This window comes from Rhodamnia argentea, chromosome 8, assembly GCF_020921035.1.
Source record: "Rhodamnia argentea isolate NSW1041297 chromosome 8, ASM2092103v1, whole genome shotgun sequence".
Lineage (NCBI taxonomy): Eukaryota > Viridiplantae > Streptophyta > Magnoliopsida > Myrtales > Myrtaceae > Rhodamnia > Rhodamnia argentea.
Window position 1 is genome coordinate 5,107,184 of NC_063157.1, and position 19,398 is coordinate 5,126,581.

General features: G+C 43.0%; 3 protein-coding genes and 1 pseudogene across 3 annotated transcripts; 1 reads left to right on the top strand and 3 right to left on the bottom strand.

Annotated features, from left to right (window-relative positions):
* Nucleotides 1–367: 367 nt before the first annotated feature.
* On the top strand, nt 368–2,788 carry LOC115741265 (30S ribosomal protein S21, chloroplastic-like). The gene is made up of 2 exons (XM_030675080.2): nt 368–873; nt 2,529–2,788. The coding sequence occupies exons 1-2, from the start codon at nt 473–475 to the stop codon at nt 2,635–2,637; spliced, it is 510 nt and encodes a 169-aa protein (XP_030530940.1). The 5' UTR covers nt 368–472; the 3' UTR covers nt 2,638–2,788.
* A 1,050-nt stretch (nt 2,789–3,838) lies between these two features.
* Nucleotides 3,839–8,623, bottom strand: LOC115741261 (uncharacterized RNA methyltransferase pc1998). Its single transcript, XM_030675074.2, has 15 exons — nt 8,313–8,623; nt 7,958–8,072; nt 7,740–7,851; nt 7,568–7,612; nt 7,412–7,479; nt 7,272–7,326; nt 7,078–7,157; nt 6,904–6,987; nt 6,608–6,721; nt 6,062–6,180; nt 5,827–5,944; nt 5,476–5,609; nt 5,198–5,345; nt 5,010–5,089; nt 3,839–4,224 (listed from the first exon to the last, which is right to left on the bottom strand). The coding sequence occupies exons 1-15, from the start codon at nt 8,489–8,491 to the stop codon at nt 4,095–4,097; spliced, it is 1,581 nt and encodes a 526-aa protein (XP_030530934.1). The 5' UTR covers nt 8,492–8,623; the 3' UTR covers nt 3,839–4,094.
* Nucleotides 8,624–8,979: 356 nt separating this feature from the next.
* On the bottom strand, nt 8,980–13,626 carry LOC115741365 (annotated as a pseudogene).
* Nucleotides 13,627–15,412: 1,786 nt separating this feature from the next.
* LOC125316107 (receptor-like protein EIX2) lies at nt 15,413–18,527 on the bottom strand. Its single transcript, XM_048283339.1, has one exon. It carries the CDS (start codon nt 18,421–18,423, stop codon nt 15,445–15,447), a length of 2,979 nt encoding a protein of 992 aa, XP_048139296.1. The 5' UTR covers nt 18,424–18,527; the 3' UTR covers nt 15,413–15,444.
* Nucleotides 18,528–19,398: the final 871 nt, after the last annotated feature.

Consider the following 19,398-nt stretch of genomic DNA (forward strand, 5'->3'; position numbering starts at 1 on the left):
GGCCAAATATACTAATATTCTATTGCAATACGGCAGACTGCAAGCGGATATCTCATCAATTATGTTATATTCAGCACCCCATAGCCCTCTGTCAAATCATCTAGTGTATAAAATTTTGTAAATCCGTCTTAGCATATCTAGCATTTTTCGTTACAAAAACTTGGAATCAAATGTACAGCCACACGGACTGACTGATCCTGTTTGGGCTTCGCTCGAAACATTGGGCCAAGCCCGAGAGGAAAAGCCCGTCGATCGGGCCTTGAGCCCAGCCCATCAGATGAGCCCATTAAAGCAAGCAATCCACGATTTTCCTGAGAGTTCTCTTGAGAGAGAGAGAGAGAGAGAGAGAGAGAGAGAGAGAGAGATTCTCTCTATCCAGAACCAAGAGCTTCACAAAAATTCAGAAGGCGTTCAATTCAACCCACACAAAAAGAGGACCGGCATAGCCAAACGCTGAAGCTCTCCCACCAAAATGGCGACTTCGCTGTCCAACTTCCTCTCCTTTCTCTCGCCTTCGAAGCCGCCGCGGCCGCCACTTCCGCCGGCGAGGGGCCCGGCGACTCTATGCATGTCCAATCGCGACGCCAGGAGCAGCTCTGCTCCGCTGGCCGCGGTGCCGGAACGTCTACCGAGCGAGCTGTCGGCGGTGGTGAACCCGGCGCTCGCTCACGCGAACGCGCTCTTCTTCCGAGGCTACAACGTCCAGGTGATCGTGGACGACAACGAACCGGAGGAGAGGCTGCTGAACAGGTTCAGGAGGGAGGTGATGAGGGCCGGCGTGATTCAGGAGAGCAAGAGGCGGCGGTACTTCGAGAACAAGCAGGACGAGAAGAAGCGCAAGACTCGCGAGGCTGCGAAACGCAATCGCCGAAGGTGCGCTTGTTTTCCTTGACCTCATTTTGCAATTTCCTTACTGGTGAAATCGATTGAGATTGTGGTTAACATGCTAATTCGGCTTAAAGAGATTAATTTATTGATGCAAATCGGACGTTGCGAGAAGAGTGTTGGAGCTGCATTGCATTCAGTTTATTTTTCTTTTGTCATTTGGAGTTGATGATGTACGAAGATACTCCGTCGCGAGTATTGCTCGGTAGTTCTGAGTATAAGAGAAAGAGGAGCGAGGTGGCGACGGCTTCAGTAATGGTTAAGTGGTGCAAAATTGAGAAAATTTGTAGGGTTATCAGATTGGAGGAGGAGGTTGTTTCCCTTTGCTATCTACTTTTTAAGGTTTCATGATCAAATTGTGTAGAACACCGGCAGTTTTATCTGCGCGTAGAGGATGCGGTTTAGGTTAGTGTCTTGCTTTGGCTATTTAGGACCTCCTCCTCCCCTTCCACCCCCTTCACCCCCTTTTCCTTTGCCTTTTCTTTTTTCCCCCAATGGCCAATGTTGTTCAAGTTTTTTTTCGGCCTTTTTTGTTAACCTATTGTTTCATATTACAAAGTATTATTTCATGTTACAAAGTATTATAACTGACTTTCAAGGACATCAGCCCCTGTCATGGACTTGAGCTTGAAAGTTTCGAGTGGAAGTCATAAGAGGTAGCGTTGTAATATGCTTGTGAGTTTGGGTTGGTAGGGCAACCAACATAGGGGGCTAGCTTGCTTCCACTGGTGGCAGGCGGATGAAGGCTGTTTTGGACAGGTAGGCGGGGGCGAGTCAAAAAATCCAAGAGTTCCATTTTCCTTCTTATTCATCAATTGGAAATCAAGACAAACCGAGCACTACAAAGTTTAGTCTCGAACAATGTTTTCTGGCGAGTAGGGAATGGTGCGTCCATAAACCTTTAGGATCTCAACTGGAGTGCGCAGGCTGTGGAGAGTCTTAAAGCTATTCGCTGGAAATGTAAGCAGTGATTGCGTGTTTCCTACCCATTTGCTTTTCGTGGGCTGGTAGATGGCTGGTTCTTCTGCCTACATTATGTTGTCAATGACATGGTGCTGATAAAAGAATTCATGTTGGTGTCATCACCAAGAGTCATGGCTACTTTTCAGCTATAAATTTAGTTAACAATTGAGAAGCATTTTATAGTTAGTTTTTGATGTGGAGTCTGTATAAGATTCTTCAGTTGGCCATCTTGGTGAGGTCTGATGTTACAGTTAAGATTCCAGTTGAAAAGTGGAACTTTGAGGAAAAAAGATTCACTGTTTTAGTAGGACTTAAGAATGAAGAAGGGAAAAAGATAGGCTGGGCCAAGTCTAGAGAACATTCGTAGCGAACAGTTTGTCTTTTATCATTGTAGAACATTTGTCATTTGCAAATGCGATAGACATGCTTTTTCTCCAATGCTTTTTCTTCCAAGTTAAAGTCTGTCTGGATTGTATTTTTCTTCAACATTCTATTTGTCATTCATCCTCTTTAAGCTTTTTTCTTTTGGTTGTTACTTACAATGCTCTATAGCCTAATGCTCTAGGCCTTTACTTCGCAAGAATTTAGATTTTCCTTGTACTACAGTGGTATCTTCAACTCTCTGTCGGATTTGGTTAAATATGCTTATCCCCATAGTTGCCATCTTACTGTGTAAACAGACGTCCCCAATCAAGATTTGTGCCTCAGAGCAAGCAAGAGACCCCTACTAACAAGAAAAAGGAAGACGATGAAGATAACTGGGACCTCCCTGATGAACTTCCATTTTGATTTCATCTACCCTTTGCTCATTTTTGTAGTCACAATTGATGCTGAGGGAGTGTTATCCAGATTGTTCTTTAATTGATGACTTGTGTTATCAACCCTGATTCTTTCCAACATAAATATAGATGCATTATTCCCAAATCCTTTTGGATTGTTATGTAATGATCTGTTTTTGGGTACACACTGGCTGGCCTTTGTCAAGAAGCGGAGAAATTGAGGAGTAGTTTTGATCATAGGTCAAAAGTTGAAATATTGAGAGGGAATTGGAGAGACGGGAGCCGCTCATTCCGCTGTTAATGCATAATAGTGAAAAGTAGCATTCACAACTAAATTCTTTAAGTTGAATTTTCTATCAGAGGAGCCTTTTGTGGCTTCCGGTTTATATCCTCTGAAGGGTTATTACTCATCACTTGCTTTACTGGAGTCGGTCAACCTGGCTTGTTGCTTATAGAGTGGGTGGTAAGATGGTGAAAGAAGGAAAGATGAGATGGCGGGGACTTCGTCTCAATCAAATGTAAAGAAAGTGAAAGCATTGAAAGCATTAAGCTTGGCCAGCATTGCAAGGAAAGAAATGGGTGGATGCGGGCGAGCCGAGGTACAATTTCCAAAGACTAATATCGTGGCTAAATTAAGTAAATTTCTTAAGGAGAGGCCTAACTCTTTTCATTTTTCGGTTTTGCTGGGATGGCACGCATTGAAGATACTGCTTGGCTATTCCCTCCCAGTTCTGACTCTTCTTTGCAGCAGAAACCCAGAACATGGGCAAAATCATTTGGTACCGGTAATCTAGTATAAATCAGCAGTGGTTTGTTCAGAAGTTACTCTACATGGTGTTATCAAATGGATGCAGTTATGGTTCTGAGCACTTAAACTGAGCAATCACCGCAGTTTTAACCCTGTGGATACCACTAGGATACGATCCGAGAGCCCACTAGATGAAGTTCCGACAATGACCCCGTTGAACTATCGGTTCAAGCATCGAGCAAGTCGTTCCCTCCCATTTATGTGGTTTTAGGAACTCCCATTTCTGTGGTTATAGCAATACCAAACCACGGAGACCGCAATAAGACTCTCCCTGAAGCAAAAGGCTCCACATCGTCCCTTTCTTTCGTGGAGGAAAATCTTTTGGCATGATCTGGCAGGACCAAAAGGGTTTTAGAATGCTACAACCCTTCCTGATGCGCAAATTTGAGAAGGGAGAAAAGGGGGTTCAAAACCAATAAATATAAGCAAACGCCGACAGGACACGACACCCTTTAATACGCAAACAATTCCCATATACTACAATTTAAAAGATACCTAACAAGAACTCACGATGCTACAGTTTATGTGCAACTAAACTCTCCAGCAGTTAATCAGCTCAAAGTGAAATGCTTTTGGACTAGAAGAATGAAGCAGGCCGAGAACAAAATTTTTTCCGTCTTCCTCTTTGTTGAACCAGACAGGATGGGGTGAAGCATACGTTAGGTCTTGACTTCGTGGTGCATCAATGGCTTTTGCTCCTTCGCAGGTGACTTCCTCTTTTTCTTTCCCGTCTTTTTCTTCTTGATGTGCATATTTTCCCTCCTTTTGAACACCGCCAAAACTTCAATGCTGAAATCACAATCTCATCATTTAGACAGCTTACACGTAAAACAAACACGACCGCTAGACAAGACGTCATTACGCTGCATGTGTTAAGGATTCCAAAGGCAGGCAGCTTTAACCCCGAAGCTTATGCTATTCTTGGGAGACCTAAGAGAGAGGAAAATGGTTGGATAACACCCCTAGTTTAAATTTTCCCTCCATATCTTTCTCATTGACATAATAAGATTTGCACAATTTTTTGGCCCAATTTCCATTTCTCCACTTTTCACCCTTTCCCAAACAGAGCCTTAAAGTTTCTAAAGACAATAAGCCACACCTCTGGTTCTAATACAAACACATGAAAGTGTAAATTTTAAAACCTTCCCAAGTCAATCCTCATAATCTGGGAAGACTATTTGACTAAGGTAGAACATTCGGAGTACGTTTGTGGCTTAGACCAGCTCAACATATTATCGCATACAATTTCCGTATGATGTTAACATTTCACTTTTTTACCAAGAATCTTGCATAATTTCAGAGAAGCGTCAATCCAAAACCAAGACAAACGTTTCTCTAGATCTTTGAGAACAAGACATCATAATTGGTATCTCAATCTAAATTTTACGATCATTGAACCGCTGCAGACAAATTTCAGGTTCAAATCTGAGTAATTCCCGACTACTTGCTAAAGATGTACGACCACAATTCAGAATGTCAGCAACTTTCATACGATATAAGTGAGGCCAATGTTAATTCAACATAGCTCCTGAATCATGCAAAGCTACAGGATTGCAATATGAGGGGACTAATACCTTTGTGTGCCAGGGAAAAAGTTAAATCCATGGGCTTTTTCCAAATGCCATGCCTTGCAGGACAGCAATGAGTTACAGTCCTGTAAATTATTCGCTTGACATCAGCTCCTCAAGTTATTTAGATTTCAGCTTATAAGAAAGCAAACTAAGCACCAAAGCTGCACTTCAGTCTCTTAACTGCAATTTACCTCCTTAAAACTTTCCCAGCCACAGCTTATGTAGATAAGAGTTTGAGGCACTGAGTCACGGTTTTCTCGAGTTAAATCATTTCCAACTCGAACAGAAGCTTCCCTAGCACGAAGTACCCATGGTCTCTTTTCTTCTTTTGTCTTGGAACTAATACCAAAGACAGTACAGAAGGAGTGGAAGGCTGAGACTCTTATTTTTGTGAAGATATCGATTGATCATGTAAGAGACCAAAAATGTCATGCCTTGATGCAAAGAAAAGCTAAAGATAAGACCCTACCTTTCAGGTGATGATCTAGTTTTCAGTTCCCGTGATGGAAGGGTCTGCAATGCACCCACCACGGACGTTTCTAGTCCTTTTCTAGGAGGATCAACAACAATCACATCTGATCCCACAAGCCAAGAAGTAGGCTCCTGATTCGATTCCAACAAATTAGTGAGAACACACCACTCTATTACACTCTCAAGTCTGAAGAGGATTTACATAGATATATATCTCCCAGTGAATAGTAATCTATAGATAAATATCCCCCAGTGAAAAGTAATTTTCCACGCAAAATGGATATAAAAGTCATCAAGTCGACAAGATTGATTAACAATAACATCAATGAGATTCTTTTTGGGGACTTACAACTGAAGTGTCAGCTTGATACCAACTGATGCTGCTATCCACATATTTTGGCAGGCGTTCAACTGTCTTTTCAAAAGACAACTTGGATTCTTTGTTAATTTCTACACATTTTACAGACCTGGAAGAGATGAATTACAAATTTGAAAGCCTTTTCAGAATTAGAACGAACAATCTGGAGCATTTAACGGAAAGGGGAAACCAGCTAGAAAACTGAAAGAGAACTCTGGATTCTTGCCTGCATTTTCTTGTAGCAGCCAAGGACAAGCCAATGACGCCAGATCCTGCATATAAGTCAGTAACTGATGCACCATAAGGAACATACTTCTGTAACTTTCGGAGCAAAGAATCAAAAGCCTGAAGATGACCAAAGAAACATTATCATTACCAAGCATCGGTTACGTGAATTTCGATTAAAAGGGGATAGACTCTCTATTCTGAATGAACAATCTATTTTCATCCATATGCAACTGGGTTTGCATGAATTATCACATGGGGCCAAGATCCTGAGCACATCAACACATGTCACTCAAAAGTTTTCTTGGCTATCAAAGAAGATGGTTGAGCGAGATAGAATCGAACTCCAAAATTGCATTCCAATCATAATGCCAATTTCAAGAACATGCTGCAGTCAATGCTAAACTAACATGACATTTGATGCTATCCGGCAAAACAAGCAACTTGACACCAGCATGGTAAATGCAATTTTGTGTTAAACTAACAGTAGGTTAATATTGATGTTTTTCTGTTAGTACGGCTTTCTAGGGTGGGAGATATGTCTAACCCGCGTATTTGCTTGGCCAAAACTGGATGGAGCCAGTGAAACATCAATGCCTCCAAGGTGTTCCCAGAAGTCCCTATCACCCAGAAGATGTCTCCACCTATTCCCGAAGATTACCTACACAATCAAATGCACCACAACTAATAAAAAGACCCACTTGTCCTAGAAGGATTGAATTGAAAGGTACATTTAGTCACAGGATTAATTAGCATTTCATGTTATTAGCATGACGCCATAACCACATTCCTTGTCAGTCATTTAGAAAACATTAAAAATTCAAGCAGTTAGCTACCACTCACATTGCTAGTTGACGTCTGAAAATTGGCCCACACAGAATGTATTAATGGGACTTTGCACTTTGACCCACTATTTCGCCATAAAAACTGCAGATGGATAAAGAAACACATTTTACTGGCTAATTATGATATGGTCCAGTAAGAGCAAAATGAAGAAAGAGAATTTGGCAGCCTCACATGAGCCAAGGCATTCAGCTTATATGAATTGGGTGAATTTTCATTTCGAGCATTCCAAACTAGAGCAACCTGAACCCGACCTATAAATAAGTTAAGTTTCGAATTGTGAATGCAATTTGCACACCAAAAACTTATAGAAAGTAAAAAAATGAAAATTCAAACTAAGTAGACAAGAAGCAAGTTCAGATCCATACCACGTTGGTATCTTTCCGAAGCGGGAATAGATGTATTGTATGTCGTCACAGCCATCTGGCAGAAGCACAAGAACACATAAGTCACTGATTACTAGCACAAATAGAAACTTAACAAGATATCCCCAGTAACAAAACACTACCTGCACGTAGCGCAGATCACCTGTCCCTCGATCCTCGTCATGTGGTTCTATACCTAACTCTCTGATTCCTGTTAACAATTTCTCTCGCGGGATAAAGTAAGTACGTAATGTTCCAGAAAGCACACCAAATCTTTAGACATCATCAGCAAAATATACCTTGCTTTAACAGTTCCATGGCAGCATTAATATTCGGATGATGAGCTGCAAGAAACAAGCAAAATAAGGCATTAACCGCACCACCATTGCCACTAGTTCCATCCTTGAGGCCAATTTTGCTCAAACCAGTTCAGAACTTCATTTTTCATGCTCCGACTTGCGAACTGAGTACCTTTGCAATTAGGGATGTCCACCACACTATGCGTGCCCTCCTCATAGAGTCCAATGAGAGGATCCGCCGATGAGCCGCGAACTGCCAACTTTGCACGGCATCTCCACCCCCACTGCACCAGACACACAGCGAGAAATCAATCGAAACTAAGGCTGCATAAGCTGAAAAACCACACCAATACGTCAACTCAAATTGAGAGAAGAAGAAGGCAAGCTTACAAGCTTGCAACTATCGAAAGTGAAATCCGAGACACCTAAGCTCTTGAAGAAATCGACGGCATCGTCAACGACGCTCGGACGGTCGAGGTTCAGCTCGTGAGTACAACCTGAGCACCTGCATATTCAAGCGAACCAATACTATGAAATAACAAGAATTAAGGTGCAAAAGAAGCGCAGTTGAGACCGACAAGAACACACGAGCGTTCACATACTCGCGCTCGTGAAAATCCGAGTGATATTAATTCGACAATCCAGCAAATACACGGATTTATTGACAAGAACACCACGAAATGAAGCGAGTTGCGACATTTGAAGAGAAAGAAGGAGAACTAAGGAAAAGAGTTGGCGTGCGTACGATTGGAAGTGAGGACACTGGAGTGCGCAGGTCGGTGCGGGCGGCGAGGTCGAGGCCGGACTCAGACCGAGAGAGGCCGGAGCGAGTGGCGGCGGGAAGCGAGGCGCTGAGGCGGCAGGAGAGAGGTGGCGGGAGGTGATTGGGTGGAGGAAGCGAGAGGAGAGGAGGCACAGTGACATCAGTGAAGCTGGGCGAGCGCAACGGAGCTTCGCTGCATGTGATTTCGACCGGAGTGGATAAAATGGAGACGATGCATATCTTCGACCAACGACCGGGTCGGGTAACAGTTCGGGGCTTCGGGTTAAATTTAGAGTCGGGCCAAGGATGGAGGGTCCGGAAGCTAATCGGGTTCTAACGGATTTCGAACCTGCTCGATTCCTAAGCATAAAAGTCAATAGACTCATGGGCTCCGCGAAGAATAAGTAATCTAAAAAACATTTTCTTAAAAATGATAAATTATATAACTTTAAAATTTAACTAACAAAATATATTTTTATTACTGACAATAATCAATGACTTAATATTTGCATATATGATAAAAACATTTTTCGTTTATTCATTTTTACGAGTAATATAAGTAATATTTTTTTAAATTATTTATTTTTCATGAAATAATAGAATTAGTAGAAGATCCTACGGGATTCAGACCAGAGTCTGAAGTAAGCTTGGGCTCTGAGGAAGGAAAAAAAGTGAACCTTCCATGGAATTCAGTCTTCTCTTATTGCTCAAATCTCATTTCATAGACAATACCTGAAGCATATGCAGTATGTTCCTTATCTCACTGTAAATAACCGCTCCATTCTTAAGATGTCTAATGATGTTATGGAAGACAGCTTCGAGGAAGCACTGAATTCAAATCCCTGTAAACATGCCTGCATAGTGCATTCTAGCCTCTCCCACTCGCGCCGAGTGCTACTAGCTTGTTCTTCATCCTGTCCGCGAAACCCTAGTAAGCCTCTCTCCAGGACTTCTTTACGATCAAAGTGCCATAGACGCCCAAGAACCCGACGAAGAAACCGAGCCCGATGCTCGGGAAGAGCCAGAAATATTCGAGATCATTGTCCCCCTCTTCGCTTTCGCTGTTTCCGCCGCCATCGTCAGGAGATTGTGGCTGTTTCTCGTCTCCCAGGCATAACTCGGGCAGTGGAAACCCACAGAGGCCGGCGTTGCCCTCATGAGTAGATGGGTTGTCGATGGTCTGGAACTGGTTGGCCATCGGGATTTTCCCAGACAGGTCATTACATGACACGTTCAAGTGATTCAGCTTTGTTAAAGCGGTCATGCTCAGAGGAATCGGCCCCGAGAGATTGTTGCTCGATAAGTCGAGTCTCTCCAGCCATTCCGAGTTCCCAATGTCGATCGGTATTTTTCCGGTGAGATGGTTCATGGACAAATTCAAGGTCCCTAACCTCACGAGGCTCACTAACGCTTCAGGAATCTCCCCGGACAAGAGGTTGTCCGAGAGATCCAAACTGTTCACGAGGTAAAGAATGCTTTGATAAACCTTCCTGTGGTCACCAAGGATGCTTGACCCTCGCACCTCACCTTGTCAGCATCCAAGAGCTCCAACTTCAAGCCGGTGAAGTTTCCGATGCACGGCGGGATCAATCCTGACAAGCTGTTGTGCGAGAGGTCTACCATGTGGAGATTTGAAAGACGGCATATCTGAGGGGGAATTTCCCAGTAAACGAATTGGACCGCAGGCGCAAAATCAGCAATGAAAGAATGCTCTCTACAATCCATGCGGGAATGTTCCCCGATAAGTTGTTCTCACCTAGATCGAGACTGTCCAAAGAGCTGCAGTTCCGCAAGGAGGACGGAAGTTCACCAGAGAGATTGCTGTCACCGAGTATGAAGAACCTGAGATAGGAAAGGAAGCCAACCTCGCCCAGTATTGGAACCGCAGCATTTGCAGCCTACACCGGAGTCCATTCACCACTGCTGACACAGTTCAAATTTTTCACTGCACTGCTAATGAAGACCTCGACTACCTCAAGTCGTTGTGACTTGATCGGAAAGGAAGTCCCTCAGCAGTTGCACTTCCTGGACAATCCAATAGGACGACCGCGGCAGCACGGCACGACCTCAAGAGGTCATTTCTCGTAGAAGTCCTCACGTCCTCTTTCACTCTCGTATTCTTAAGAGCTTCGTCTCTGCTCATGCATCCATGTCATTGCCTCGGCCTGAATGATAAAATCATTCTTGAATCTTCTCTCTCGAATTGACCTTGAGAGCTCATTTCAAATTGAAGCCAAACTCCTGACCTCGCTTCCTAAATCGAAAATTGCCGTGCTGTTTCATCAGCTCAATAGATCCACCAGAGATCAGTCCACTACTATATCTAACCCCAAAAATTTAGCCATTGTTGTTCATGGGTAATGAAGCAAGAACTGTGATTTTGCCTACTCCGGCTCTTCGATTGTACAGGGGTTTTACTTCTTACTAACTGCCACTGATGGTTGTCATCAGAGTTGAACCACAGTAAAAGCCAGAGGACAAAAATCCCTTCAAGGAGATTCTCCTAGAAAGTGCATTAGCTTTATCTAACCCTAACCAACTATTCAACATAAGAGTTTCCTTCACAAATAACTGATGCAAGTCGCTAACTGCAGTTTTTTATACACTTTGTTTCAGGACTTTCATTATAATTGAGACTAAATTAGGAGACTCCCTCTATTTCCATATGTATGAGACCATAATTAAGGGCAATTACCCCAATTAATAGCCGGTCAAACGAATGTCTGCTCTTCAAGGATCAGTTGTCAGTGCCAAAGTAATGATCACCGAACTCGCCCATACCCGGAATAACATGAAGCTCTTCATTCAACGCATCATAAATCTCTGAAGTCACAATTTTCAAGGAGGGAAATCTTTTGGAGACGCAATGAATTCCTTCAGGAGCCTGCAATTATGGCAGCAGTAGGATAAGCCGAACTTGATTCGCAATAAACTGCAGTAATTACCATTATGAAAAAAAAACCACTCACAGAGATGAGATTCAGCAATATTATGTGGGACTCTGGAACTCTTTTCAGTGTTAGTAGCTCGATTGCTTGGTTAGCCATCAGATAAGTACATCCATCATTGCCATGCATAAAATGAATGCGAAGAAAGCATACTAGCATTGTCTAGTTGCGTCAGCTGCTGTTATCAATTTCATCAGCTGCAAATGAGCTTGTGGGTTGTCAATAGATTCGAAACCCTTTATAGGAATTCCAACTGCAGAAAAGGCAAATTAACTAACATTCTTCGAATCATTTCACCTATTCCTGATACACAGTTCTTGGCACATAAAGTTGGCAAGCTCCTTGGGCATCCAAAAGTTCAAGAATCTGTCAGGGATGACATGATCTGTAGTTAAGTGTAGCTAGAACCGGATCTAGCAGCAAAACATGACGTTCAGATATATCCTTGGGAAGCTTCTCACATAAGCTGCTCAAAATACATCCAGTGCACCACAGATCACACACAGAGAAGTGAAATGTCCCCATTGACAAGAAAACAGATGGCAACTAAGGCTTTGTTTATTTCATGGAAAATAGATAAGTTGGAAAACCTTTTCCCACAAAAATTAACTTGTATTGCTTACGAAAATAAATGAACGAAAAAAAAAAATTCATTGTCCATGAAAATGTTTAGACGTAAATTGTTGTCGATAATGACAATAATTTTCATTGACTAATTATTTCAAGCGATATACGCGGTCATTTTTAGGAAAATGTTAAACAATTCATTCATTTACCGCGAAACAAATGGATCCTAAGAGGAAGATATGTCAAATGGAGAGGCACATGCACTTGTTGCCCATTGTCTCCATCTCGGTGGATCAGAACTTGTCCAATTTTTATCCCTTTGCAGCAAGCACATAATGCATTTTCCATGCTCTCTCCCTTACACAGATAGAGAATATCCCAGGCATTAAATCAGCATTAGTTTGACATAGATAAGTGCAGGGCAACAATAAGCATGCTAAACCTAACCATTAGTGCATAATGAATATCCATCTTCACTAGTAACCTTGTAAAGAGAGGTTATGGTGTTTGAAATGGCAGGAGAGCTGAAACTAGACGTATGTGAGAGGCAGAGGAAGTAAAAAGGAGTGCGCAAAACAGCCTATATTTTTCTTGAAGATTCAGTTCAAGGTAAGCCCTATCTTGAAATTGGCCCGCACAGAATATATTAATGGGACATTGCGCTTTGACCCGCTATTTTACAATAAAAGCAGCAGATGGATAAACAAACACATTTTACTGGTTATCAAGGTGTGGTCCAGTATGAGCAAAATGAAGAGAGAGAATTCGGCAGCCTCACACAAGCCAAGGCATTCGGCTTATCAGAATTTGGTGAGTTTCCATTTCGAGAATTCCAAACTAGAGCAACCTGAACCCGACCTATAAATAAGTTTAGTTTAGAATTGTGAATGCAATTTACACACTGACAAACTTAATAGAAAGTTAAAAACTGAAAACTCAAACCAAGTATGCAAGAAGCGAGTTCAGATCCATCCCATGTTGGTATCTTTCTGAAGCGGGAATAGATGTATTGTACGTGGTCACAGCCATCTAGCAGAAGCACAAGAACACATAAGTCACTGATTACTAGCGTAACTACAAACTCTCAAGATATCCTCGATCCTCGTCATGTGGTTCCATACCTAACTCTCTGATTCCTGTTAACAATTTCTCCCGCGGGATAAAGTAAGTACGTAATGTTCCAGAAGGCAAACCAAATCTTTAGACATCATCCACAAAATATACCTTGTTTCAACAGTTCCATGGCAGCACTAATATTTGGATGATGAGCTGCAAGAAATAAGCAAATTAAGGCATTGACCGCACTGCCATTGCCACTAGTTTCATCCTTTGAGGCCAATTTTGCTCAAACCAGTTCAGAACTTCATTCTTCAATGCTCCAACTTGCTAACTGAGTACGCTTGCAATTAGGGATGCCCACCACACTATGCGTACCCCACTGGTAGAGTCCAATGAGAGGATCCGCCGATGAGCCGCGAACAGCCAACTCTGCACGGCATCTCCACCCCCACGGCACCAGACACACAGCGAGAAATCAATCCAAACTAAGGCTGCATAAGCTGAAAAACCACACCAACACGTCAACTCAAATTGAGAGAAGAAGAAGGCAAGCTTACAAGCCGGACTCAGACGGAGGGACGCCGGAGCGAGTGGCGGCGGGAAGGGAGGAGCTGAGGCGGCGGGTGAGAGCTGGCGTGAGGTGACTGAGTGGAGGGAGCGAGCGAGAGGAGGCACAGTGACATCAGGTGGAGGTGGGCGAGCGCAACGGAGCTTCGCTGCATTTGATTTTTGGCCGGAGTGGAAGCGAACCAAGAATATCGTCGGCTAACGACCGGGTCGGGTAACCGTTCGGCGCTTCCGGTTAAATTCGGAGCCGGGTCTAGGATGGAGGGTCCGGAAGCTAATTGGGTTATCTGACCCGCCCGATTCCCGAGCTACATGTCGCTTGCCTCTTCCAAATAGGCTCAATTCTGTAGCATTTATCTTGCTTTTAAACGAATTACTTACCAATTTCTATTTACATACATCGATTTCACGTATGTTAATTTCGCAGTGTGGTATTTGTGGGTTTCATGAGCCTACTTAACAATTCCAAATGCTTACAAATACATTTATAGATTTTACCACAAACTTAAGTAAATTAGGAAGTCTGTGCTAAAAAATGGACAAAATAGTATAAATATATTGGTTTGTGAGTCTTTTTTTTTTTTGTTGCAACTGAGGGTTGCAATTCTAATCATATGTGCATGTTTTCAAGTATATATACTTTCATGGGCACTACATGGGGGGCATATATATCATTTACATTGATATTTAATTTCAACCAAATAATGGATTAGACAAGATATGAGAATATCCGACTTTAAATCTGTAATTAACCAAACAGTGAATCGGATATGATAAAATCCTTGGGTTTCTTATCCTATCCTATTTAGTCTTATTCCGATTAAAAATCCGGACGATTAAATGCAGCCTAAAAGTCAATAGACTTATATCCTACGCTTGCTAGTTAGAATTAAATTTAGGACAAGATAATTTTATCCCCATTTTGTGTTTGGTGATTTATCCTATTCTATATTTGGTGCGTACTCAAAATATAATAACATCGGATATAGGAGAGATAAAGCCCGAATAAAATTGTGGTTAGGATTTATAATATCCCATAATACAAAAGTCATTTTTATCAAAAAACAAACTTCTCAAAACATAATATTTGAATTTCAATATAAAAATTCTCAGTATAACGAAAAAATATTTTTATCAATTCTTATTTTTATTTATATATTCGACTTTCTTTTCGTCTTATAAAATTAGTTTAATATATAAATATTATAATATTTATATTCATTACATATTTTAGGTACATTAGTGTAGTTTAATAATTAATAAATTTTTATTAGAGATTGATGGAAGGGGAAAAATAATTTTAAAAAAGAGAGGGGAAAATATAATTAAAAACAAGCAAATAAACATGAAGTACGCAAGATTGTCCACAGAGATTCTTACCAATTTGTGCGAGTTTTAGGTTCATTTACTTATATATGACGTTTATATCGAATAATAGACATGTTTACGTTCATTTACATTTATGTGACGTTTATACCGAATACTGGATAGTATCCTAAGGATATAACAAAATAGTGACAATTTTTTTTTTTTATCTATTGTGAGATTGATATTATGTTTGTGAGCCACAAAAACTAGATCATAAATAATTTAAAATTATTATGGGTCCACTCCTTCAAGTCAAGGTCACGCAAAAAATGTTATGCTAAGAAAGTCTTAATAAAATTTCCGTATTTCAAATTCGACCATATTTAGTGCTATCCCGATTAGAAATCTCGACGATAGCATATAGTCGTACAAAATCCTGCCGCCCTAAATCTCAAGATAAGCTTAGATTCTCATATAGAAAGAAAAAAGTGAGATTTCCATAGAATTCGGCCTTCCCTTGCTGCCCAAAACTCATTTCCTTGACGATGCGTGAAACATATATGCATGCTGTAAATAACTGCTACATTCCTAAGATGTCTAATGATGGTATGGAAGCAGATCTATTCGAGCACTGAATTCAAATCCCTGAAAACATGCTTCGCATACTAGCCTGCCTGACTCGCGACGAGTGCTACTAGCTTGTTCTTCATCCTGTCTGCGAAACCGTAGTAAGCCTCTCTCCAGGACTTCCTTACGATCAAAGGGCCGCAGACGCCCCAGAACCCGACAAAGAAACCGAGCCCGATGCTCAGGAAGAGCCAGAAATAATCGAGATCATCGTCCCCGTCCTTGCTCTCACTGTTTCCGCCGCCATCGTCAGGAGACTCTGGCTGTTTCTCGTCTCCCGGGCATAACTCGGGCAATGGAATCCCACAGAGGCCCACGTTGCCCTCGTAAATCGATGGGTCGTTGAAGGTTTGGAACTGGTTGGCCGTCGGGATTTTGCCTGAAAAGTCGTTGTACGACAGGTTCAAGTGATTCAGCTTTGTTAAATTGGTCATGCTCGGAGGAATCGGCCCTGAGAGATTGTTGCTTGATAAGTCGAGAGTCTCCAGCCATTCCAAGTTCCCAATGTGGATCGGTATTTTTCCGGTGAGATGGTTCATGGACAAATTCAAGGTCCCCAACCTCACGAGGCTCGTTAGCCCTTCGGGAATCTCCCCCGACAAGCGGTTGTCCGAGAGGTCCAAACTGTTGACGAGGTAAAGAATGCTTTGACCATATTGAATAAATCTTCCTTTGGCCACCAAGGTCAAGAGTCCCTCGTACCTCACCGTGTCAGCATCCGTGGGCTCCAATTTCATGCCAGTTAAGTTTCCGATGCATTGCGGGATTGATCCTGTCAAGCTGTTGTGCGAGAGGTCTACTATGTGGAGATTCGAAAGACGGCATGTCTGAGAGGGAATTTCCCCAGTAAAAGAATTGGACCGCAGGCTCAAAATCAGCAACGAAGGAATGCTCCCTGCAATCCATGCGGGAATGTTTCCTGAGAAATTGTTCTCGCCTAGATCGAGACTGTCCAAAGAGCTGCAGTTCCGCAAGGAGGACGGAAGTTTGCCAGAGAGATTGTTGTCACTGAGTATGAAGAACCGGAGAGAGGAAAGAAAGCCGACCTCGCTCGGTATTGGACCCGAAAGGCTATTGTTCGACATGTCGAGAATCCACAGCAAGGATAAGTTGCTCCAGAACCGCGGTATTTCTCCTGATAGGTAGTTGTTGGAGATAACTAAGGTTGTCAAATTGGTCATATTCCCAATGGACAAGGGAATGGTACCATTTAGGCCATTCCGACATATATCTAAATCTGTCAGGCCTGGCATCAGTTCACCGATGTTGGGAGGAATGGGACCCGAGAAGCGATTATCTCCGAGATACAGTGAGGTCACGTTGGAAGACCAGATAGGAAGAGGACCTTCGTAGAGGTTAGAACCCAAGTCGACATTAGACTGGTCATCTATAAACAACAGCGAGGTGGGTGGCTCGCCGGTGAGTCGATTATATGCGACGTCTAGTTCATCTAATTGCAGATTCATCTGCAAGAACCAATTGGGTATGGTTCCTGAAATGTTAGCGTTGTTCAACACCACGGTCTTGAGGTTGTTTTGATTCCTGAGCCAAGTAGGAAACTCAGGACCCAATTGGCAAGACCTGATGTTAAGGTACCTGAGCTTGAAGGGAGGAATCCAACCGGGGGCTATCTTGAATGCCAAGGAAATGTTTGGGGAGGCTTTATTCAAATCAAGATCCTCGAGGCTCGAGAGGTTTGCTAGGTGACGCTCCGTCACGACTCCTTCCCACAAGTTCTCGGAGAGATCCGCTGCGGCCAGTGTCGACAGTTGCCCGAAACTTTCAGGAATCCCACTCATCCTGTTGTGGGTAACGGAAAGCTCTTTCAACGACAAGTTTCCAATCGACTGTGGAATGGAACCTTGAAATGAATTCTGCCCAAATTGGAGGTACCTTAGCCTCTTTAATTTTCCTAGAGAATCTGGCAAATTACCAGACAACCCATTGTCCCACAAGTTCAGATTTTCCAACTTGCTATCGTTGCATCGAGCTAACCCGTCAATAGAATCAGTTATCTCACCAGTGATTCCATTGAGAGAAAGCATTAGGACACGCAAATCACATAAGCTCCCCAAGGATTTCGGAAGCCGACCTTCGAGGTACGAATTCTGGGACATGTCGAGTTCTTGTAGGGATGCTAAATTAGCAAATTCATCTGGAAGCTCGCCCCCGAGATTATTTGAGTTTAGATCAAGACACACGAGGCGAGTGAGATTGAACAGCCACCGAGGCGATGTAGAGTTGAAGTTATTGTTCGAGAGATCGAGGACCTCAAGCGATGTGACATTGATGAATGGAAGAGAAAGAGGAAGCTTTGACAGGAAACAGTTGGGCAAGCGCAACTCCGTGAGAGAAGGTAGCGAATTGATAGCTCGAAGCCAATAGTCTGCGGCTTTACTGAGATCAACGGCTCCAAGATTAAGGTATCTCAGGGAAGAAAGCCCAGGAAGCCAGAGAAGATCGTTTTGGCTCGTTTTGGCAAAACAATTGCTGAGGTCCAGATACTGCAATCGCGAAAGGTTCCCGAGACTCGGAGGAATCAGTCCGCCGAAAGACGCGCCCGATAGATTGAGGTATCTCAGCTGCTTTAGCGAACCAATGAATCTGGGGATTTTGGTGCCTTCAAAATTGTTCATGCTCAAATCCAAGTAGTTCAACTCTTTTACATCGAGCAGAGAAGGACTGATCTCACCCCCCAGCGCTTGTCCTGGCTTGAGATCGCCGCTTAGATCATCACCCACATACGGGTTGTGGAGGTTAATCTCGACCACTCGCCCAGTCAGGTTGCTACATACAATTCCTCTCCATTTGCAGCAGTCTTTCCCGACCCACGAAGCGAGCCGGCCCAAAGGATCCGTGAAGCCACCTTTCAGCTTGGCGAGCGCTTCTCTTTCGCTTGCGAAGCAACCTGAAGCGATTCCCCAAGTGGAAAGCGCGAACTTCACAGTTCCAGGAAATAGAAGTCCTGATAGGACCAGGAGAGGTAGAAGCTCAATGAAGGAGATCTTACGAGCCATTGTTGCCAGGCAAAAACAAGAGCAAGACGAAAGGAGGGTAGTCTCGGAAGGTCCAGATTAGCTTTGCTTAGACATGTATAGTGGACTAGTGTCGTCCTACAATGCAACGTGAGGTGTCGTCCATTGTTAGTCTTGACTTGACTTGACCTTGAGTGGATCTCATCATTAGTCTTGACTTGACTTGACCTTGAGTGGATGTCATGAAGACATAACATAAGCAAGTAAAGCGTCATTGACCGGGTCATCTAAACCATTCTTGTTTTCCCCTTGTCCGGGACACATTATGAATCTGTAGACTGGGATGACAAGTTCTGGCGGACTATCGGAAAGATCGTACGTTCCTCGCCCATGTTCTCGAAAGTCGTGAGAATTTGATAGCTCGCTACGAGGTCCACCGAGTTAAGCCGACCACGCCGCGGATTTGGAGCGCAATGAATCGAGTCTGCATAACCACATATATATATTCCCATTCACAGCTTATGTCCTGGGAGAGGCAGTCGTCGACGGTACATGAATCACAAACTCTGCAAGTGAAAGCGATTGCATGTGGACGATGATGGCGTTGGACAAAGGGAGTGGATGGTGGTCGAGACGCGCCCGGGCTCTTTGAAGGGGGTTGACTTTTAAGATTCGTCAAGTCTTCTCTTGGACCGTTTCACAATGGGCATTTTCTTCTCGAGCTTAGGCGGGCGAGAGCTCGGTCGAAGAAGTCGTTTTCGAGAGAGAGAGAGAGAGAGAGAGAGAGAAGTTTGGGGGTTTGGATCTAATTGGAGAAGGAAGGAGGCGTTCCTCGAAATCGCAGTGGAAGAAAGTGACTTGCTCGTGGGGACAGGACATTCACATTGAGAACGAAATATAGATCTGCTAGGAAGTGGTCTAAGTCGTCATATCGTAATCTCTACGTTTGATAATAGCCAGAAAATTATCACAAAAAAATATATAAAAATCTTAAATTTATTGCATTAGTACCAATTC

Coding starts and splice junctions, on each gene's coding strand:
- LOC115741265 (XM_030675080.2), top strand. CDS start 473: ATGGCGACTTCGCTGTCCAACTTCCTCTCCTTTCTCTCGCCTTCGAAG. Junction 874..2,528: donor GCGAAACGCAATCGCCGAAG/GTGCGCTTGTTT, acceptor CTGTGTAAACAG/ACGTCCCCAATCAAGATTTG.
- LOC115741261 (XM_030675074.2), bottom strand. CDS start 8,491: ATGTCACTGTGCCTCCTCTCCTCTCGCTTCCTCCACCCAATCACCTCC. Junction 6,988..7,077: donor AGCTGAATGCCTTGGCTCAT/GTGAGGCTGCCA, acceptor ATCCATCTGCAG/TTTTTATGGCGAAATAGTGG. Junction 4,225..5,009: donor TTTTTCCCTGGCACACAAAG/GTATTAGTCCCC, acceptor TTGTGATTTCAG/CATTGAAGTTTTGGCGGTGT.
- LOC125316107 (XM_048283339.1), bottom strand. CDS start 18,423: ATGGCTCGTAAGATCTCCTTCATTGAGCTTCTACCTCTCCTGGTCCTA.